Source organism: Haemaphysalis longicornis, unplaced genomic scaffold, assembly GCF_048455015.1.
Source record: "Haemaphysalis longicornis isolate Haplotype H1 unplaced genomic scaffold, Haemaphysalis longicornis Haplotype H1 scaffold_7, whole genome shotgun sequence".
In the NCBI taxonomy this organism is placed as follows: Eukaryota; Metazoa; Arthropoda; class Arachnida; order Ixodida; family Ixodidae; genus Haemaphysalis; species Haemaphysalis longicornis.
In genome coordinates, this window is record NW_027526422.1 from 34,546,303 (window position 1) to 34,569,769 (window position 23,467).

Genomic DNA, 23,467 nt, shown 5'->3' on the forward strand with positions numbered 1-23,467 from the left:
GTTGTACGAACTAGTTTAGAGCCACGGCAAAAGTTTCTCAAATAAGCTGGGTGACGGTTCATTGCACCCCCCCCCCCTCCCCCCTACAATCCCCTACGCGCGCGTTCCCCACGATCGTAATTTAGGCAACCTTGATATGGTTGGTCACTTCGCTTTTCCCATTAAATTTCACTTCGCGTACATCAATCATTATTACTCGCGTGCAATAGCAATCGATCCCGCTATCGGTCGCTGCCCGAACACGTCGCGCCAATGCAGCGCGCGCCGCAACTTTGGCGATTCGGTCATTCCATTCCCGAAGCTCGCGAGCACGCTGTGAAACACAGCAATACCTTAGCGTTTTATAACATCGCAATGCTCACAATGCGTCCAAAAGTTCGCTTTACAAACCGCAATTGTAGGCGCACGCACCGCGCTTCCCACTCAAGGACAGACCACGGCGACGTCGCGGGCACGTTTTCGATGCGTCTTTCGAGCCGCGCACTTCCCTATCTGGCGCACGATCTCAAGTATTATCGCCGTGATAACAGTAATGTCACTGTTCAGTACCGGAACAGATAAAACGAGTAAACTGCTACCGAGTCGACCGGGAAACCTTGAAAACATCGGGAGCGCAGTGCGCGTAAAATGCGCAGCAGCCCGGCGGCCATGTTTTTGCTGTCATGGCGGCGCCCAATCAGGAGAGCCGTGTCAAAAAATGCGGCCGGACAGCCAATCGCGTGTTACCATCTATCTGTTGCTTCGTTTCACTATCTTTCTCTTTCTGCCGTTTGTGCGTTTGTGAGCGAGCGATGACAAAAGGAGCAACCGGAAAACGAAAGTTAAAGAGCCGGCCGATCTAACGCGACCAAGATGGCGGCGCCCGGTAGCGTCGTTCCGGAGATACAGCGCTGCGAAAATTGCCGTGTTTTCGTCATTTTGAGGAAATATTTTGCCACCTCAGCCGATATAAATATTTTTCTTTGGCACTTCGCGATCGTTTGCGGCGGGGAAACTTTGTGAACGCATAGAATATAAAGCGTGCAATCCGAAAATGTGACTTCTGAAAAAACAATTTTTTGGTCACTTTTCGAAATCTGATCCCCGCGTCCCCCCTTAACCCCACTACAGGAGCATTCCCTGCAGGAATGCATTGAAAAAAAGCAAAACATCAGCAAAACAAATAAGCTTCGCAATATGTATGTGCCAAAATGCTGTAAAAAATTCGAATGACAGTCGCACAACGGGTGCTGCGAATTTCAACTTCGGCGGGAGTTTTTGATTAAAACCACGGTACTGAACCAGAACCAAAGCGGCATTTTTGCCGGAACTGAAGCCAAACTGCTACATTTTTAACCGTGCCCAATGCTAACCGAAAAAATAAATAGCAGTTACCAGTTCGCAAAATAACAGTTCAACCATATGCTGTTGGTAAGGTGTGGTCAATGATGGGATTTTCAAGCTTTCTCTGTCATGTGCAGACAACCTCTTAAACGTTCACACATCTTTGTGCTTCCGATAATTGTAAGAATGTAAACACACTGTTCTCAGTCGCAAAGAGAAGAAAGGAATGCCCACCAAAAATGTTTGTTTTCGCCATTGGCGCACGCAAATTGCAAGGCTGTGTCAAAGTCAAAAACAAAATGTCGCACTCTGTGGCCTGCAGATGGTACGAAACACTGGCTTTCCACTGCAGTTCTTGGGCCTTGGTTTCGCTGCGACTTTGGAGGAACAAGCAGGCCATAAACTTCATGCACCGCGTAGTGAGGGCCTGCTGTCTTATTGAGACTACAGTTGAACCTCGATATAACGAACCTCGATTTAACGAAATTCGCGATATAACGAATTTTTTCAAGTTTTCTAACAAAATTTTGCTAAATGCATGTATTTTTGTCTCGATTTTACGAAGTAATTTTGTGCGGCGCTTTCGATTTAACGAAGTCACGGCACGAAAGGAAGAACGAAATTCCGGTCGAGGCACGTTTTATTTTGCCTCTCATACCCTAAATTGAAAAAATTCAGTACTCATATTGACTCTTGAAGGCTAAAATGAAAGAAAAGCGGTGAAATCTACGGTTAACAACAATTAAAAGCGAAGAACGAAGCTGCACAAACCACTAGCGGTCATAGACGGTTTAATAGTGTGGCCACTATTTTGACGTCTCCATCGTTGCGTACGCCAGCGCCCTCTTTGCTTAGGCTACCGAAGCCTATTTCAAGGTTTTTTTTTTACGCGTCATTGCTCACGGTGCTGCTGCTCTAGGTTGTGCTCGCTGATAACCACATTAATATTTTGTTCGTGCATCGTTAGGTGAGTCTTGTAAGCAGCATGAGCACTCCAAGAGAAAGAAAAGTGTTCCGAACAAGAGCCTGAGGAAGCTCGGTGAAACTGACAGCCACCGAAGTGTGATGGATGCCATCGATGTTCTGCGGAGGCACGCAGGTGCACACGAATGTTTAAGACCTTGTTAGCGCTGTCAGCATACGAGCGTCACGTAAAGCCCGCCCTGGTCAAGAAACGCCAAGCACTGCTTACGGACTTCTTCACTACGGCTTGAACATCGAGTGCTGGTGGCAATAAATTGCTCTCTTTGAACGTGGTCATCTTCGTTTCACCAGCGTTCATTAGACAGCTGCGGTGCGGAGAAATCAGTTTCGTAAGGGCTCAGTGGGCATAAAAGTAATTGCTTAATCGAATTTGGCCGGAAGAATTTTAATGTAAGCTTTCCGCTTTCCGGAGCACGTAAGCGCTGCTCTACACAGTGAAGCGGTACGCGTGTACTCCGCTCAACTCGCAATCATGGCTTTATCTCGAGTGTTGTGGTTGCATCACGCGCCCATACTGCAGACCCTTTGTACATGAAAAAAGTCTTTCGAAAGTTTCATAGCAGCCTTCCGCTGTTGGCCCGCCGCGCCTAAGCCTACCACTGAATGGACGAAAAGAGGCGTAACTTCGAACGAGCACCTCGGCGGGGTGAAGTTCACGGGACATGGACGCGGGCGCGGGTTCAATTGACTAACAGCGGCATTTAGTAGTGACCGAAATGAAAAAAAGAAAAAGTGAAAACCTAGTCTGCTATCATATTTATTGAGGCGTTGCGGAAAAAGCACCGGTTTTACGATGACACATGAACTACCGTCGGCTATCCGAATTCTTTTGCCCAAGTGTTGAAACTCTAAATTCACACAATTTTCGCGGCCAGTTTTAGTACAAATTTCGCTTTAATTGGGGAGGTAACTACATAGCAGTTGTTGCCTGGCGAGGGCCAAAGTGTTAAAACCCCAATAACTGGTTAAATGAACTGTAAAATCGAAACCTCGATTTTACGAAATTCTCGATTTAACGAAATTTGCGGCCCCAAGTACGACTTCGTTATATCGAGGTTTAACTGTATATGTTGTGTATGACAAGTCTGACGTTGCGCCAAACTACTGAGCCGTCTTTGTGGCAATAGCGAAGCAACCAGACGTTGAGCAAAAATAAATACACGTGTCACATAATGCGTATACTGTGTGTGCGCCATTGAAGCAGCAGTAAGCATGATAGCCGAGCTAATCCTATGATAATCAAGCCAATCCTAGACAACCAGGAAAGCTAAGGATAACCAGCTGAACCTTAGCTCACGCTACGTATATCCTGGCATAGCCGGGCCAAGCCACTGCTAATTTTTTTCTCATTGTGCAAGAAATAATATCCCCTAACCTTACAGACACCACGTATTTTATCATTGTAGACCAACAATTGTAGGCTGCATTAATGTAGTCCAAACACTCAGTACAGCACAGAATGGGCCTGTCTAGTTTGTGACCAGTTTTCGAGTCGCTTTGTTTTCAGAAACTCAAATTTACCAAATCTCTGAGCTCTATAAATCCATCGACTTCGATACTCAGGCAGTGGGCTGTTGTCGATAAATTAAAGACCTCCCAAAAAAAAAGATGTCTCCTACTTTTGTCCCTAAATTACAAATTCCATTTGTATCCTCAAAATGTGTAATACGATTTCATATTGTGGCGAAGGTGCATTGGCATGCGCCAGGCAGAGTGGAGATGCCTTCTCACACATGCTCACCCCAGCTACAGCTAATAACGGCTCGCTGAAGCAACTGCTTTTTGGGGGTGTAGCGAACGCTGTGTCATGTGTTTGTGCGTCTGAATGTCGAAGCTTCATTGTTGATATTTGGTGGAGGGATGTGGGTAGCACCCTTTTACGAGCGACCGGCACCTCCGTGGATAGTCCCAAGTTCATGGGCAGCGCTATTTTTCTATGACGTCTTTGCACGCTTGACTTTGAATCTTAAACCTCAAATTCATTTGTTTTTAGCACACGGTCTTTAATTTCACTTACAGAACCTATGTGGCAAGTTGTTTTGCCCAACAGGATTGAAATGAAGCCACCCGTACCATTATTTTTTTTTAGTTCAGCAGCTGATTAAAATTGACATTCGCTGGAATGGCATGTGTTCGGTGTCCACTGAAGGTCGCTGCTAATTAATTTTGTCTGGTGAATTTACTGACTGAATTTTTAAATTTTTTTACCTGTTCTTGACAACCCTTGACCATTATGGGACTCATGTGTGACAGTAACGGACAAATGAAATGCCGACATGAAAATATGAACGAGAACAAGCAAAATTGAGATATGCTGTTCATGGAGGTCCAATAGTGGCACGGCATTGGTAGATTTGGAAAGCCACATTTACCAACTTCAAGCCACACATCAATTTGACCTGCATGGAAAGGAATCACTATTTGTGCATTCTAGTTCATATTTTCGTAATCGTGTTTCATTTGTTCATGACTACATACATCATTTGTTCATCTTTTGTTCATGACTACATACAAGTGCCTTGGGCCTAAAGCTTTGTGCAGGCACTTTAAATGTTGCAGTAAAAATAAGAAGCACAACATTACAGAACCAATTCTTTTATTAGCTAGGTGTACACACCAAATGATGCCAACTGCACTAGCTACAAAATGCACTTCTACACACTTTTACCGTGACATTCAATGCCAACACAAGTATCGTACAAACAATATACAATTATCTTACAAACACCAGCAACATATTTGCAGTTGACACACTTACCAAATTTAGGCAACTTACACTGGCAAGGCATGCACACTATTGCTTGAGCTTACTCAAAAATACAACGCACTCTTTCATCTGCTCCAAAAGTAGGCGCTTCATTCAAATACATTGGCAACCGATGATATCACTGGTGAGGTATGCAGCCCAGCACATTTCAAGCCCACGTCGGCACAAAGCGTATCACAGTGTGCAAACCCGAGTTGAAAGTTTCAATGTGGGTGGAAACCTGCCTGCTGTGTACATAAGCAATGGCATCCCAGTAAAGAAAAACCACATTTTCGGGCTGTACAACTCGTAAGGTATTGGCAGGAACTTTATTTTCACTCTGCTATCTTTAAAAAAAAAAAAAAAAGAAAGAAAGATTGCTGAAATGTTGGAGAAGCTTGTCTTCAACCTCAATACGCGAACTTGTGCACGACAAATTTCCACTTAGTTAGGTATGATTGTATTGTACAATCAAACTGCAGGCCCACACAAAAGACTCGCCACAGTGGCGGGCGAGAGATTTAAAATGGTCCTATGTGTAGGAACAGAGTTTGGCAGTTCTTGATGCCGTGGAAATTGGGAGAGCAAGACACTTTGCAGGGTCCAACAATAAAAGCGGCAATTTAGAACTAAAATAACCGGTCCGCAAGAAACCAGTGGTGTTACTTAACAGCAAAAAAGTAAGCCACAGCCTCTGCATAGCGCATGTGTCACTCCACGAGCCGAACTGTCATAGCTGCTGCGTTTTTCTTTAATTTGTCGGGGTTTAGAGAAGTCCAGTTTTAGAAGGGAGGCTAGATCTGGTGTCTACCGCTGACGGCTAGCTTGCTCCTCCGGCATTTGAACCAAACATCAGTGTTAAAGGGGTCATGAAGACAAAATACAAGTTTAGCTCATAAAGACGACTGCGTTGTCCCAAAAACAATGCCATTAATTTTATCACAAACTTCAAACAAATAATTAAAGGACACGGATAAAACAGTGGCGACTCTGCAGACCAAGAAACATAACTAGGCGCTTGTAGTGTGGCCGCCATATCCTCCTGATCGAATCACTTGAATGCTTGTGTTTTTGGTGGTGGCCTTTATGGCATTAGTCCTTCCCATAAAGAGTAATTGTGGTGTGAAATTTGAGTCTTTCAATATTTCTTGCGTTTTCTTTTTTTCAATTTAAAAAACAACTTTCATGGCTGGAATGCAGCTTAAAAAGTTATGTATGACAGGGCCTTTTAAATTAAAGGCCAACTGCACTCAAATTTCACCTCGGCCAAATTTGTTTTTAATGCGTAGTAAGTACCCCCAAATAAGCTGAGACACAAGTGGTAGCCCCGTGAAACGCCTCGTTAATCAGTCAGAAGCGTTTAAAAAGGCTCCGCCGCAGACCACTCTGCACCTGCCGGCGGATCGCGTAAACAGCCATGACGCGCCTGTGACGTTCCAGCCGACGGTGGCTTTTTCCTCTGGCCAGCCACGCAGCGGGAGAACCGGTCGAGCTCTGCTGCCCCGTGCGCGCGTAGAGCTTGCGCGCAGACATTCTCCCGAACTGGTGACCGTCCGGCCGCTCGCTGGACGGCTGCAACGGCCGCAACGGCTGCAATGGCCGCGCTCTCCTCGGTTTCGGTTTCAAAATCGCCGATTTTTGCTGGTCGCTTGCGGCGTCCACGTGCGTATTTCAGCTGTTGTATTTTGCATGTTGCTTTCTTTTTAAGCAGACTATACGGAAATAGGGTTTTCAAGAAGTCGAAATTTTGAGTGCAGTTGGCCTTTAAATGAAGTCTTATTTTGTCTTTGTGGTTCCTTTAACAGAATTAAGACCCACACACACTGGGTGGTAAGCAACAGTACCATTAGGGAAGAGGTATTTTACCAGCACGAACACAAAGAAAAGCTAGCAGTCTTTCATACCACAACATGAAAAACTGCTGGTTTCTTTGTCCTGTCCCAAACAAGCACTGGTATTTTGAAATAGGAGCAAATGTCTTGCAGCCTCTGAGTTGCATTCTTGGGGTGGAATTTTCGGTTGTGTCCATATCGAGGGAGGCATGCATGGCTGAAAGATGACCTAGATGGGGCATCAGTTTCTGTAAATGCCATCGGTCCGCGGCCTCGCAAATACAACTATGCTGCGATTGAAAGGGTCACAAAAGGGACATTTTCGAAACGGACACAACTCGTGGAGTTCTGCTACTGCCCCGAGCTAATGTTTGAACGGGGCTTGTGGACACACTGACGTCACGAATAAGACACAGCTTTGGCTGAACGCTGACCCCACTTGCCCTTCTCTACTTGCAATAAAACCACGCAGCTTCCGCTTGCTGAAGACAGTTCCCATTTACAACAAAAATGAAAGTGCCCAAAAAGGACAACACTTAGTTTACCAGACAATCTGAAAATAACCGGGGATGATTAAAAGCGAAAGACATCTCTGTCACATAGCAGCAAAACAGAAAAATCCCCTGGCAGTCTTTTTCACAACAACCTGCTGTGAAGCCCTGAGTGATACAAGTGTACAATTACTACAATACAGTCGTGCCAAAATGGGAAATGCAGCATCACAAGCCATGCTGCAATATCCATGGCAAAAACCCTCTAAGCAATATAAAAGTTCTTAATAAAGTGTCAGAATAGCAGCTTGCACACTGCCAACTGCGATCGTGAGCCCAAGGACCACGGACGATAGAAACAAAAAAAAAAGCACATACAAAACGAAATAAACGTATAAGGCACAAAGCATGCCTCCCATAAAGACCTCAAACGAGCGTGCCTAAAAAAAAAAACAAAAAAAAAACACACTTCCCACTACTCTCGTTCATAAAAACAATGGCAGTGATTCGTCCCAGTTTATTAAAAGCATAACCGCACAGATTTAAAGCCGGGATGACATAAACTGATTAAAATATACGCGGATACAACCGTCCTTGACGGCTAAATTCATTCATTCAGAGATTTGTACATAAATACTTTCTAAAAGGACAAACACATGGAAAAAGCTTCTCAATCATAACCCAAAATCTATCTGCCATGTTCACAGCTTTCAAATGTAGCTAAGCGAGTCAATTGTACGAATCCAAATGAAGAGCACAAGTCTTGTGTAGTCATAAAAACTTGGAAACAAGCACACCGTCTCAGGCAGCAAACACGAAACATGATCGGCCTTGGTCATGTTTCGTTATCATGACCAACTGAAATAAAGTACATTAAAACATGAGGGCAAAATGACCCCCTGAGAGGCAGTGAATTCGGCACAATGCTAAAAATAACAAAAAAAAAAAAAAGCCAAAATGACAAAACAAAAAAATGGAATGCCACCTACTAACTGTGTCCATGACTTCAGGAACCACTGCTCTTGTCCACAGCAAGCTGCGACCGTTCAGCAATGCACAACCATGACTATGGCATCCCCAACATGGCCAGGTAAATGGGATATTCCCCAACAAAACACGTCTGTGAACTATTTTAAGACAACCCGGGGAATGAAATAAGAACAAAACATCAACGGGGATCTTAAAGTGGCCCATGACTACCAACACATGCTTTTGCCGCTATGAGCACCCCATACCTACTCTACACCAAGCCAGCAAAGGGAAACGTTGCCGGCAGTGTGACTTTGCATGGCTTGGATTGGCTTGATTCGGCTGCTGGGAGAATGTCAGAGCAGAGGATGTTAGCATGGTGAAGGTTGCTTCGAGTCTGTCTCTCCATAGACCCCGAGGAGGCCGCGGTGTCTACTCCCAGCAATTCCATTTCTTGTGCAACCCGCGCGTAATGAAGATGGCTATAAATATCGATGCGACGTTTGGGAGGAAAATTCCCCTGGCACTGCACGTCGGGACGATGAAACGAAGGCGAATGATGATGACGCATGGTCCACAGCCAGGAGGAAAACAAAAACAAACAAAAACACACACAGCGTGCCAGCTTGTCAGCAGACAGGCAGTCGAGCGTGACAAGGAGGCACTTCTCCACACACGCACACTGGGTTCTGACCCTACGCATAAGCGGCTAGTTCGGCTCATAGTCTCGTCTTCCGCGCACGCATCTTTGGGTGGTCGATGCCGGGTGCTGCCCCCACCGCCACGTTTTCGTTGTCGTGGTGGGTCCGCTTCTGCGTCGCAGCCTCCTCGGGGTCTGCAGCTCCCAGGGAGAGGCGCCGCTTGACGCCGCCCGCTGCAGCATCGTTCTCCTGGGCGGCATTGCAGGCCGCCTCTTTCTCCTCTTTGACCTCCTCCGGCTGCCTGCATTCACACTCCACCCTGGGCTCCCGGTTGCAGTCGTGCAGGGCGTCAGTCCTCCCTGTTGCCGCCGCTGCCGCTGCTGCTGCAGGCGGAGACGCGGTCGGGTAGACACGCCGAGGCGTCAGGATCACCACTTGCGGAAGGTCCCGCATGTCGTCTTCGTTCCGATTGCACTGACATACCGGAGGAGCAGGAGACCCTGGGGGCGTCAGCTCCTCTTCTGTATAAGTGGATGGAAGGTAGCAGGGATGGTGGGAAGAGAGAGTGTTGAAGGATCGCCACAAATCTCAGCACCAGCTAAACTCAATATTGATTGAAAGCATTCGGTGACGACATTTTTCTAATGCAACGTCATCCTGCAAGTGCACTGCATATGAGCGCCAATATGCTGTTTCTTTTGTTGAGCGAGTTAAAAACATAACTTTATCAAGCCTTGGTGTTCTTTAGCCGCTGCCAAATGTCCCCAGGCCACGACAAAAGTTTCAATGCCACAGATAATCAGAGGCAGAAGCTCAACCTAGAGTGCGACCAAAAATATTTTTTGTGTAAATTACTTTATTTCAGACCTAGCAACTTTCGGCATTGTACGTCTGGGTATACCACAGATGTAGGGATGGGCGAATATTCGGTATTGTCGAATATTCGATCGAATAGCTCTCTATTCGTTATTCGCTTCGATCCGAATGCGGGTATTCGATATTTTCGAATTATTCGATGCTCCCGAATAGGCAGCTAAAAGCCAAGCTTTTTGGTCAAGCTTTCCGAGAGTTACCCCAGGCTTGGCTCAAGACCCACTGACGCGGACATTTCTATTATCAGTGCCGGCACTGCCGAGTTGCTGCCTTGCCTAGAGGTTCGACGAAGCTCTCGGCCGCCAGCACACTTAAGTTAAAAAAAAAAGGCGCAACTGAAACGACACCGCTCCGAACATAGCGGCACCAAGCCAGCAGACTTGTACAGGCCGCCATTTTGAATAGGCATGCCGCCATTTTGAATAGGCTCGCACAGCGCGGCAGTACGCCGCACTAAGCGAGCCTATTCAAAATGGCGGCCAGCCACTTGCGCTTTACTTGGCTACGGCCGAGGATACTAGTGGCTACAATACTTCTTTTTTTAGCGGAGCTTCTAGGCGGCGCTTAACTCTGCGAGTTTCTAGGCGGCGCTTAAACTTGTGAATGAGCAGCCGGCGGAAACTGCTGCACCTAGAGCATGTGGCGCAACAGGCGCTTCTTCATGAAAACTTGTGAATACAGCAAAGGAAAGCTGTGTGTAAGATTTTGCAATAAATGTTCAACTGGTAATAGTTTTACACAATGCTGTGCCTACGTGAGTTCTAATTATTAGAAAAAAATGTGTACATTAGGTCACAAGTTGCTCATTTGTCTTTGTGATTTGCAATGTGTACTATTCGAACTATTCGATTCGAAATTATTCGACCAAATCACTATTCGCTTCGAATTCGCTTCGAACCTCGAAATCTATATTCGCCCATCCCTACACAGATGGCTATGCAGGAGGTTGATGCATGCCAATGGCACGCATCAAGAATTCATCAATGTTGGCCTTGCAGTAAAACTGACAACGGTGCCGTTCAAATTCGGTACGCTAGCAAGGGGCAGGTCTCACAAATGGAGACAGCCATTTGGCATAACTCCTATTCAAGGGCAAAAACAGGCGCCCAGTTTGCACTTTAAAAGGAGACTGAGCTCTAGGAATGAAAAAGACGAGAATGAAATGCACAGGCACAGGACAAAGCCGCGATAACAGCACAAGCCAGTGACAGAGCTTAGCACGTTTAAAGGCAGCCAATGCCAGATTGGCAACGATAGATAATGCAAGCACCTGCAATTCATGACCACTGAGCGTTCCACTCTGAAGTAATGGGGGGGAAGACGGTTTTTGCATCCTTCCAGTCCCCCTGTGCAACTGACAGCAAGACAAGGTTGTCACAGGGGTGGTGCACTAGGTTTGTTATTGGCCTGCTTACGTCTCGTACTAACAGCACTGCTAGTACGAGACTTTAATGCTGTCACTTTTAATGTGACAGCATTAAATCTCCCTAAGTTCACGCAAAAAACCGGCGTCCCCTAGGAGTAGCTTTGGCACGTTAATCTCGCAAAATTTCAATTTGGGACACAATGACAAATAAGCCCTTCCACAGATTCAAGATTACAAGCTTGATGGAAGTGAAAAGTGAAAACGCCTGTGTGTTCGAGATTTCGGCACACGTTAAAGAGCCCCAGGTAGCAAAATTAATTCGGAGCTACGGCACGCCTCATCGTCTGCGTAGCATCGATGAGGCGCGCCGACCCAATCAATCAATCAACCAATCCAATCAATCAACCAATCAATCAAGACCACAGGCTCGCACGTCCGCTCGACGTTGCACTCACCGGGAGGGGAGCGAGGACGTGGCGCGAGCACCTGGTCGGGAGAAGGCGTTTCCTCTCGAGGCCGCAAGCGGCGCATGACCTTCTGCCGCATGAGGACGTCGTTGCGGGATGGCCCCGGCGGGTCTAGCATCACCGTCACCACGCTAGTGTTGTCGGCGCGCGTCTTGACGCGGCTCCAGCGGATCAGGGCCTCGTCCACCAAACACTTGGATGGGTTGTGCACCTGTTGCTCCGGCTGCACACGATTGCACAAAGCGCGTTAGGGTTAGAAGGTTCACGGGCAGGAGAGGGACCAAATCCTCACCAGGCACACACAGTGCTCCATCGTGCACCACCACAAACTGTCACAAGTCCTGTACATGTGAATGCTCACCAGCCCAAGGAGGTTAACACCCGGGCCCCAGAGTAAGAACAAGACAGGAGTGGAAACGTCGCTTTCTAGGGCAGCCAGATAATGTCACAGGTGCTTGGCCAACGTTAGGCTAGCGGCATCTGTCGCGGGAAAACAAACTGTGCGGTCGCCGCAATCGGCATTTCACTGTGCAGGGGTGGAATGAACCGTGGCCGCTATTCATCTATCAGGTGACGCTACTCTCTCCATTGCTGTCACAGCTGCGAAGCTTTGTGGTCCACATTGGTTTTCATCTGGTGACTCACGTGCGCCCACCGCAATCGGCCGTTCGGTTTCCTATATATATTCTTGCTCCATGGTCACTCGATACCATCCACACCGGTGCGTGCAACTCACGGTGTCGCGCATCAACGTTAAAGCGGCACCAAGGCTGGCAGAAAGCCAACCGGCCATCTTGTAATTGCAGTGGTTTTTGCCCCTACATGGTTCTAAGCCCCCTAGATATACCTTTCTCTGGCACCTCAAGTGCAAACTACGACGTTGTAAGGCCAATTAAAGAGGATTGGAGTGCTGGTGGAGGAAAAGCAGAGAGGGGAAATGTAACGTAGGACAGCTATACTCGGTTACAACTTAAGAACGGCACCGAAGTTGCCGCTGTGCCTCATCACCGCAGCCGGATGTCACTCCGCGCAGCACAAGTAGCGCGTTACTGGGAATATTTTGAACATGGCACGAGCCGTTTTTGTATCGTTTTGGACCTAATATGCTTATAAACTACTGCAGCGACGGCAAACAAACTACGCGAGAAAAGGCAGACGCTATCACGCATTCGTGGCAGTCTCCTTTCAAAACGCGCGCGACCGTTGACATCCGGGTCCGTCGCTTAGGCGGAGTGATACCGCACATGAGCTGGTGCCGTTCTTAACTTGTTTCCGAGTATACCACCAGCAACAGGCAAAATTTAAGTCCAGCCTGCCGCTAAGAGCAGCACAAAAATTTAAAGAGCAGTATTACACAGATAAAGTAATTTCTTTGGTGTGATGACACATCTGCACTCCAATATAAAGGAGACATCGTAATCAATCACTCAATCAACTCTCATTAGTGACTCACCGTGGCACCTTCAGGGGCTTCAAGGACAGCACGCTCGTTTTCCTGCTCGGCCCGCTGAACTATGCGCACAGCGTCCCGGACGTCCACCATGTTCCAGAGACCATCCGAGGCCATCACGATGCACCGGTCACGCCCCCAGTCCAGCTGCACCACGCTCACGTCCGGCTCGGGGCTTACCACAAATTTTCCCGCCACGTAGTTGTAGCTCCAAAGGTCACCTGCAACGCAAATGCCAAGACTGAATACGACTGCCCCACTTTTAAAGGTTGTTTGACTCTGGTCTGTGTCGGCCCAGAAGGTATTATCAGTCGCTTCTTCAACTGAAACCTTACTAACTTACTTTGCAGCTACTACACAAAATGCAACAGTAACGCGATGAACCAAACAGAACTTTTGTCATTTTACAGGACACGTTCAAATGTGCACCCAGCAAGCTTGCGATGGACCTTTTTCCAGTAGCGTAGCCCTGTAGTGGCGGCCGCCCGAACCACACTTAGGGGAATATAGAAGAACACGCCCCCTTTTTTTCCGCCTGCCCTGTGCAGTTGAGGAAGCCACCCCAGGCGCCATGCGTGGTTCTGGTGGGAGAGAATTTTTCTATGGCGGCCGTAGCGCCTACCTGACAGCCGCTTTCATGGCTCGGAAAACGGAGCAACGCTGAGCTGGCTCAGCGTTCGCAAATGGCTAATCCAATATGGCGTTGTTCTGTTTACATTTTGCCCCCCCCCCCAAGAATGGTGGATTGGTCGCTGGGAGCGAGAGTAGCGCTACTAAAAGAAGGTCCATTGTCTGCGATTGCAACTACAGCCGGGACTAGCTGTTGCCAGACTGCAGACTAACTAACAAATAGGGCCACAATTTCGAATGAAACAATTCCATATAAGTTACAATAACGAAGGTGTACATACTATGTAAACTTCAGTTTATTTATGAACGCAACCTTTTATCAAGTGCATGGTTCAGTGAGGAGCAACACAAGAAATGTTGCAATTGAATTCGTTCGTGATAGTCCTGTTATGTTCAAAACGAAGCAGCGGGAGAGCTTCTACATGCTGGTTACACACACGGAGCAAACACGTACACAGTTTCGTTCAGGGAACCTACAGCGACGCGGTGCCAGTCCCTCGTAACGGCCCCCTGGAAGCACTGCAGTGCTCACCGAGTGATCGTGCCACAGCCAGGAAGGGGATCTTGTCGAAGTGGGTGCTCCGGCGCACGGGGCCACGGTGGCCAATGCACGGCCGGTTCCAGACCACCCGGTCCACGCCGGACTTGTTCATTACAAGTCCGCCCACACTGTGGATGCGCTCCTTCTCCATGGGGCTTTCGGGCTTGTGGTCGCGCGTCAGGGGCTGTGGGAACCACTGGTCACCATCTGCGTGGCAGCCAGCCGTGGGTTTGCAAGGTGACTACAATCGCACGCACAGTGTCACAGTGTTGGAACGAAAATTCCTCGGGGCACATAAAGACAAAATACAACTTTGTTTAGTTCAAAAGAACTTGCCCTTGGTAACTCACTCAGATCCCTCCGAATCCCAAATATTAAAAAGTCAAATTTTTGTGCTGCGTAGACATAATATAAGAAGGACTGACGTGGTATCGGCCATCACTAAAAACATAGTTCTAAGCATATTAACTGCTTGTTAGCATTCAAGTAATATAACCATGCAGACCTTGGCAATCAGCCAGCCATATTACTTTGTGTTGGTTTAGATCATAGCACAAACTAATAGCACAAATGAGATTCTTTGTCATACAGAAATCGCCGTAAAGTGGCTGGGAGTCGTCACTGCTTTATATGCTTCCTTTAACACCTCGATTACTTCTTTGAAGTTTGCAATATGACAAAGACGTCTTTTTAACTCTGTGGTCCGTTGTTGGGTCCTGCCCAAAAATGCAACATGGCCATAGCAGACCACTGTCGGAGTACGACGCCCGAGTTGGGTGTTCAAGGGTACATTTCGCAGTTTTTCTCACTGCGATGCGTCCGAATTCTTTTTGTACATGATGCGCCATCTCTTGAGGGATAAGTAAACATTGTCTGTTGAAGCTTCCTTCTCTTTGCACTAGGGTGCAGGAGCACAATGTTCAGCATGGGCCTACTGGATTCCGGAGCGTTTTCACGTGCGCGCTGTTCGCTGGGAAGCATGGCCGCTTTTTCATCACGCGCGTTCTACGGTGGTGCACTTAGCGAAAGCAATGGTTGACCTCAGTGAGGAAGAGAATCGCATGCCACCATCAGTTAGCCATGATTGTGATTTGATAGAAGCGAGTGGCGAAGACCATGGCAGCGGTGGAGACGGCACCGTGCGGATCATTACTCTGCGAGCTATGCATCTTGTTGAAAGACAATGAAATGGTGGCAAAAGCTTTTCTTCCTGGCATCTAGAGGTTTCCATTGTCAATAGGCGTACACAGCTGCAGAATTGTGGAGAGAAAGGGTAGCGAAACCTGCAATATTGCCGCAACCTCATCCAACAGCTGGTAGGTGAGGAGGGCTCGAGCCAAAAAGCAGAGCCTGTCTGGACGTATGGAGTGCGAAGAAAGGCTAGATAGGATGACTTATTTCATCTACAAGCTGCCAAGCCAAAGCAGCAAGGCCTGTGCTGTTTGTAGCAATAAGAAAACAAAAGGAAGCTGGAGGGAAACTGTTTTGCTGCAAAACCTGCAGCGAAAACCTCAGCCTGTACCCACGAGAATGCTTGGAGCGGTTTCACACGTTGCTCAATTATTGGCAAAGGAGTCGCAAGCAGAATGCAAGAGAAAAAATAAATATCCTGTGAGTTTTTCTTTGAGACGCCAGAAACAGGCAAAACAGTTGCAGACCAGAACTGCCGGAAAGAGGGCAAACTTTCCGTACTGGAAGGGGTTAATGCACCGAAATAGTGTTTTGTCTTTATGGCCCTTTTATGTCTGCTTATGCGCTTCAAAGGCAAAAGCACTACTACTTCCCTTACTTATCAGACTTTTGCTGCATATCGTGCTCTATTTCTGTAAACGAGGTTCCGTAGGGCAAACAGGGCGATGTATTAATGATGGACTGCATGAACACGCTAACTCGTTAAAAGGTGTTCCTAACACTCATCATTCCGCTCACTGTGAAAAATGCGAATGCAAACCTCTGTTCAAGAAGTGTCAAGTTATCAAAACATACAGAAACCAACGTCGTCGTGAAATTTGTGAGGCGCACCGCATTTATGAACGCGGTGACACGTGTGCAAGCACTCCATCATTGGCCTTACCATCAAAAGAAATAAGATATCTGTCCGTTTCCCTCGCCTTGCAAAGTTTGCAAGCTTATGTTCTTTGTGCCCCCCCCCCCCCCCCCCCTTTTTCTTCATGCCCCCATCCGTCCTTTGCGCTGTTTTGCCGTCTTTGAATATGTACCAACCAGCCCAAAATTTTTGCCTTGTTGAAGTTTCTTCGCTATCATTTCTTCATCTTTCAGCGATAACTATTTCGACAGACACCTCAGGTCAAGGTTTCCCCGTTGCAGCCAACTCGTCCTAGGAAAACTGGTCAGGGAAACTGGTCAAAGGGGGCATCTCGTTCTAGGTGATCCCGTACTAGGAAAGGTGGTAGCACTGACCTTCTCGTACTAGGAAAAGTCGTCTCGCGGTTCGATTTTTGGCCGATGTCGAGGATAAACGGAAGGGAGAGGAAGTTAGTGGCTTCAACTCTTGTAATTACTCCCAGGTTGACCTCTTCAGAGTTCGGGGGGTCCTCTGCTTTAGTTAGTTTGCAGGCGGTGGTTGAAATGGTTTTCCTATTTCAACACGTTCCTCTGGTTTTTCTATTTCAACACGTTCCTCTGTTCCCTTCTTAATTCCCTTCCTGTTGAAAAAAAAAAATCAAATTTTTTTTTTACTGGGTTATTCTTACTGGTTTGGTTTATTTTTGTTATTTTTCTTCTCCTTGGCACCACAGCTTCCAGGTATTTATCATCTTAATATTTAGCGACTCGCCGTTTTCGTCACCTGAGTTATACCAGTTGCTATCTTTCAATGTTCTTAGACGAATATCAACTGCACCCAGTCAAGCATCTGATCTTTCCTTGGATGCCTTCAGAAAGAGCAGTCCCAGCAAGAGATGAGGATCGCGCAGCTGGATGCTGGTCAGCAACCGCCTGGTCTACCAGCGAAGTACCGGGCTCTCAACGCTCGCATCTTGAGGGTGCTGGAAGACCACAACAGTGCTCGACCACTTGCAACACTAGAAAGCATCGCGCGAAATGTTCGGCTCTAAAACACAGGCCGCATCGATCCACAACGTGCGATTCGTTAAGAATAAACACTTTTCAACGTTTTTTCATTCACTTCTTGATATACTAGTCCCTGGTCATTTCTTGCATGGCCGCACGTATTGCAAAAGTATGCCTTCAGCGTTTGAAGCACCAATTATTGGAGCTTCCCGAAGTGCTATTTTCATGTCTCGTAGCGCTGACACTGTTCGAAACGGGCGTGCGCATGACCATAGCATGGTGAAAACTGTGGAGACAGCCGGGAGCCGAGGTCTACAGCCATCGAACAAGAGGTAAGCAACAGCTACATATCCCGTTTATAAATAAAGCATAGAAAAAGGCTAGTTAGCAAAGCTAATAAACTTAATTACTACAATAGTGTACACGCAAGTCATACTCGCAAAAAATAACGGAATGAAAGTTACCCAGCTTTACAATCATCGTTGGTCAGAAGACATGAAAACAAAAAGATCAAAATATTAAAAACCGAAAATTCAGAACCAAATCGCAAAGGTATGCCCAATACAGCACAGTCAACCAATTACCTAAAAAAAAAATGTATTAAAAAGACAAACGGGCAAACGAAATCTAATTAAAGGACTTACGTGATTAGCTGCACAAAGAAAAAAAAAAGCATTCAGATACGTTGTCTTGTCTGTCGTGTTCTTCAAAGGCCACAAAAGAAACATTAAGGTTGGTAAACTGAAGGAGTGTAAAAATGTTTCCGCATAAGTAGAGAATTATATGGGTTTCTGTACTCTTTCTTTGAACATGCTAGACGAAAAACGTAAATTGCGACGAGTTGGCCGAGTGGCCAGTTGCCCTAGGTTACGAGTTTCCCTAGTGCGCGATGGCCTATGACGACTTGCCCTATGTGACGAGTTCACCTATGACGAGTGGGCTGTGACGAGTTCACTTTTGATGAGTTCTCCTAGACCCCTGCGGAGATACGGGTTTGATTCCCATGCACACTTCAATGTGCTTACTCCTTGCAACTACGGCTATTTTCTGTAACGGATAACCACAATGGGGCCCCTAAATGCACAATGCCGCTTCGTGGGAGTGCGCAGCCAAATGTGGCGGGAGAGAAGAAATCTTGTGAATCGCTTGTTTAAAGTGATAGAGTAACTTTAGAGTGGGTGCAAACTGTATGTATTAAAATAACCCACCCTCCCACAAACCACACTGTGGTTTTGTTCTGAACATGCCAGGTAGCGCCACCACTCTAAGGTGGTCATTTTTTCATCATGGCCATAGGCTCTCCCATTGGGGGAAACAGTTCCTATTCAACGTCTAAATAAGCATATAAGCAAATAAGTGACGCCATTAGTAGTGTAGAGGATGTCAAGGATGCCCCTATGCAATGCTTTTATATCTGAATGTTGAAAGACACTATGGTTCAGTCTACGAAGACCAAAAGCGGAGCAGTGCAGAACAAGATGTTCCACGTTTGCTTCCCACACAGTGCGACAAACGGTACATGTGCAGGGGGCAGCGGTGCCAATGCCCTTCTTCCCTCCCTATTCCCGCACCAGCGACCTTCAGTCCTCCCCTTCCTAATAAAAGAATTTATCATCATTAGTAGTATTCAATGTTGTGAAGACAAAACACAAGTTTGCTTCATTAACAGAGAACTTTGCCAAACAACGATAACAATGTTAATAAAACTTCGAACATTAAAGCAGCAGCGACTCAACAACCACTTTCTCCCCCGACCACAGCTACCACCAAGAAGCATCAACGCGCGATTGTAGTGGTGTCTAGCTCCATTTCATCATACCGCAAGACTGCATGTTGTCTCCATGGCCCCATTACATAAACAAAATAGACCAATAAGACAACATGAATGAAAAATCAGTTTTGCTCGGAACAGTTTTTGGACACGCTCATTATTGTTGCAACACCCATAACAAGCTCTCCGGGTGACTTTTCCCTAGCTTCAAACAATGCACGTATGTTCAGCCATCAAAGTTGCAATGGCAAATGCCCTGGTAAGACCAAGACATAAGCTGTGACAGCCATTAGCTGCCTGTTTATTGGAAAGCTAGACAGCCTGTTTCTATAACTCTGAGAAGCAGGCTGTTTTCCCAGCTTGAAGGGGGTGATGATCGCTTCCATGCTGTCTTACAAGGCCGTTATCCTGTTAATGAACTTGGGTGTGGTGTTGGTACATAAACTGGAATATTATGGAAGTCCCGTTCAATTGGACATAAATTCAGTGTACTAGCGCAATGTCGCCGGCAAGCTTATTCAGGTACAGCCAACAGAAGACTCACCCACACTCTCGTATCCAAGCACTATCCTTGAATCCCCAACATGCCCAATGTACAGCTTGCTCTTCCGGATGAATGCGATGCTTGCCGTGGTGCCTGAAGTGCTTGGCAAACCGGACATTGTCTTCGGCCATTTCCCTGTTACAGCATTGAGAAAAACAAATGCGGAGTTGTCAGGCACGAAAGTATACAATCTTCGATACACCTACGGTGCGTTTACACTCTTTTTGATTGCAATGCATTTATGCTGTGCAGCAGTGCCAAAATACACAATGATGTGGGCACAATTAAAGCTTTATGGCACTAAATTTTCTAATTCTGGGGTGTAACACGCCGGAGCTACACTCAGGCTATGAAGCGCGCTGTAGTGGAGGCCTCCAAGTTAATTTTGACTACCTGGGGATTTTTAACGTGTGCCGAAATCTATATGCACAGGTGTTTAAGCTTGCCGCCACCATATGAAAAGCGGCCGTGGCGGGGTGCTCATTCATAACATCTACCCCTGTACTCAGTAGAGGCTGAAGTCTGAAATGTAACTCTGCATCATGTCATGGGCACAAGATAGCAGGACACAAAGCTGCCTGATTTACCGCTTTGGCTTTGACAAGAGCGGCTCTCGCGCCATTGTTTGAACACCCATCATTGGAAGCGCTGGGCTCAAGGCTTTATGGTAATTTAGCACTTTGTAGGAAGTTCAGCTTTCGATGTTCGATTTTCTATTAAGGAAGCACTGCTCCGTCCATTTCTTTGTTGCTGTGCTTACAATATGTCTTCGCTACTGCATACCTGCCAACCTGGGGACTTCGAAAATCTGGAGGTTCACGACGGGGGGGGGGAAGCTTTTTCTTTAATGCAGCACATCTGATGTCTAGTGTACATACAAGATTCATCTTTAGTTTTTTACTGGGTATCATGGCCACAGTTCATTTCACCGACAATGGCAGTTGTCTTCGTTGCCACACCCGCAGCGCTTCGCCAGTTCACACTTGGGAAACATCTTGCGCAGAAGTGGCCCAACGTGATCACTCACGCTTAGCAGCAAATTGTGCTCGATAAGAAATCCCCCGAAAAGACACTCCGCACGCACAACACTGTCTTCATTGCTGTTGCCAAATAAGTTGCTCACAGTACTCTGCTTCTCAGCAGCACGAAGGAAGCTTTTGGTGCTTAGTAGTCCCCAAATGCAGTTTTAAGTCTCCTTTACCGCTTGTCGCATGCGCAATTCGTGCAAAATCCGAACTGTTCGTCTTTCCTGTACGGCACGAAACACAAGAATTCTCAAGTGTAACACTTCAAGAAACATTGTAAATACTTCTTCTTGGGTTTCAACGACGCCATGACGTAAAGAAAGCTGTGAAAAGCAGAATGTTTCTACATTCAGTCCCGACTCAACGCACTGTCCAGACCACATGTGAACAAAGTTAAGCTTGTACACTCCGTGCACACAAACGGCTTGGATTCCAAGCCGACTTCGGCTAGCTACCCAGCTCGTGATCGCAATGTGGCTGTGCTGCATAACGCAGTTTTTTTTTTTTTTCGAGAGGGGCTGGGGTGGTTTATCGGGAGATTTATGGCTGAGTCCGTACAATCGGGGAAATTATGTAAGAAATCGGGATTCTCCCGGGTAAATCGGGAGAGTTGGCAGGTATGCCACTGTCGCAAGACTGTAACAGACAGAAAGCTGTGTGATTTACCACTTTGACTGGCTTTTACGAGAGCGGCTCTCGCGCCTTTGTTTGAACACCCATCATTGGAAGCGCTGGGCTCGAGGCTTTATGGTAATTTAGCACATAGTAGAAAGTTCAGATTTGACGATCGACTTTGTAGGCAGCACTGCTTCGTCCGTTTGTTGTTGCTGTGCGTATACTGTGTCCTCGCCGCTTCCGCCAACTCGGCCAATAGGAAACTAGTTGCGATCTTTAAATTTGTGGCAATCGAACTCGGCACGGAGTACCTTGCTGTGCTGCTTTGCTTACGCTCAACCAACATGCAAGTTGAGCCGAATGATGACAAACTGTTTAAAAACTCCCTGTGTGACTGTGTTTTTAATCCATGGCAAATAATCTCAGCTGATACGTGGTCCTACAATAGCTGCGCAAACGTAAAGACATTCCAAGCTGAGTTGCCCCGTCACAGTCACTCGAATTTTGTAAACAAAAACAAACTCCTGTCCTTTTCCTTAGAAAACAACATCCGAAACTGTGTTTGTGTTTGAAACGCGGTGTGCACAAAAACGTAACAGTTGGAGTAGAAGCTAACGACAGTGGGGTTTCAGTTAACGATACGTACTGTACAGTTCTTAACGGCCAATCAGTCCTAAAATGCTGGCTGGCCAGCGCCAAGATCACACAAAAAATGCAACACGGCAGCCAGCGTGCCACGTTCACATAAAACAGCGCGCACAATCGGGCACAATGGGCAAAGCACAGCTGCCGAACAAATGTTAGGCTTAGCGTCACAGGCGTGTTGCATCACGGGTAGCGCCGCCGCTGGAGAGGCCGATCTCGCTTCCCGTGACCCAACAGCCGAGACGGCGGGCTAGCGGCGAAGCGGTGCGGCACGAGGAAAACGGCCCCAGCCGCAGAAGAAACTCACCGACTTCCTTCCACATGCCCAGATGAGTTGTGAGGAAGCCGTGCTTGATCGCGCGCAACACGTGCTCATCATCGTTGGACCAGAAATCGCTCTGCTTCACGATAGCGTCGAGCAGATGCTCTTTGGCGTACAGCGCGGCTTCGCGACCGCCGTGGCCGTCGAAGATGCCGAAGTACGCGTACTCCAGGTCCGTCCTGTCCTTGGTCTGCTGATAGGCGACCACGAAGGCATCTTCCATGTATTTGCGACCACCCTGATTGCAGTGACCGGTGACTCGCAGGTTTAAACCGATCATCGCGGGCATTTCACAGCACACACACACGACGCAGCTCGATGCCCTCGCACGGCACGCGCCTTGGATTCACCGTTCCCAGTCGTCTGCCAGACGCGAGCAGCGCCAGCTTTGCGATTGCACCACACAGGCTTCCCAGTTTCTTCAACCGGCGCCTCCTCGCTCGTCTGGCGTACGCTATTCATCCATTCTGCTTCCATCGCCCTCGTGTGCCCGCTCGCCCTCGCACTTCGCTCTCGCTCGTTGCCCCCGCAGGGCGGAGCCTCATTGGCTGCAGTCGGCGCTGACGTCATACATAGTTCTTTCCTTTTTATCTTTTGAACATGTCATCGAAAGGCTGACGAACGCAGACGCTACCGCCGGTCGGCAGAAAACGCGCCGAACGGTGGAGTTCTGCCCGTACAAGTATTTTTTGTCACGACACGTGAATCCATTGCAGAGGTTTTGAGTTGGCGCACGGTAAAGACTGATCCGCGCGCTTCTTTTCCTACTAGGTCATTAGAGCTACTAATTCATTAAAGGAACCTCTGGATTTTCGGAACTCGCTGACGGCAGAAAACATCAGTTGAGAGTCACTTGCGTCAAGAAAATCGTAACTGGAGCTCACATATACGCCATGGTCGCGACCGCCGTTTATCGCAACATAATCCAACGCTAAACAGTCAGATCGGTCACACCCTCGAAATAAGCATTTCCTGGCGGCGCAAAGGTTCAACCTGTGCATTACTGCCCACTTCAAAAAGTGACATGCAATAAACTACCCGTCAACACCAAAAAAGAGAAACGCCAAGCAATGCGTCTATCGTTTTTCGCACCATGGTTTTTCGCCATTTAGCGGGCGTCTTCGTCTGTTTGTGTAGTTTGTGTGGTCTGCTATGAGAGTAGCGCAAGTTCGTAGTTCGATTTACACTTAAAGGCTGTT

At 47.2% G+C, this 23,467-nt stretch overlaps 1 protein-coding gene across 1 annotated transcript; it reads right to left on the bottom strand.

Annotated features, from left to right (window-relative positions):
* Positions 1-5,412: 5,412 nt before the first annotated feature.
* Positions 5,413-23,277, bottom strand: Pp2c1 (protein phosphatase 2C). Its single transcript, XM_077676692.1, has 6 exons — positions 22,254-23,277; positions 19,662-19,796; positions 14,305-14,520; positions 13,146-13,363; positions 11,681-11,915; positions 5,413-9,507 (listed from the first exon to the last, which is right to left on the bottom strand). Exons 1-6 carry the CDS (start codon positions 22,555-22,557, stop codon positions 9,065-9,067), a joined length of 1,551 nt encoding a protein of 516 aa, XP_077532818.1. The 5' UTR covers positions 22,558-23,277; the 3' UTR covers positions 5,413-9,064.
* Positions 23,278-23,467: the final 190 nt, after the last annotated feature.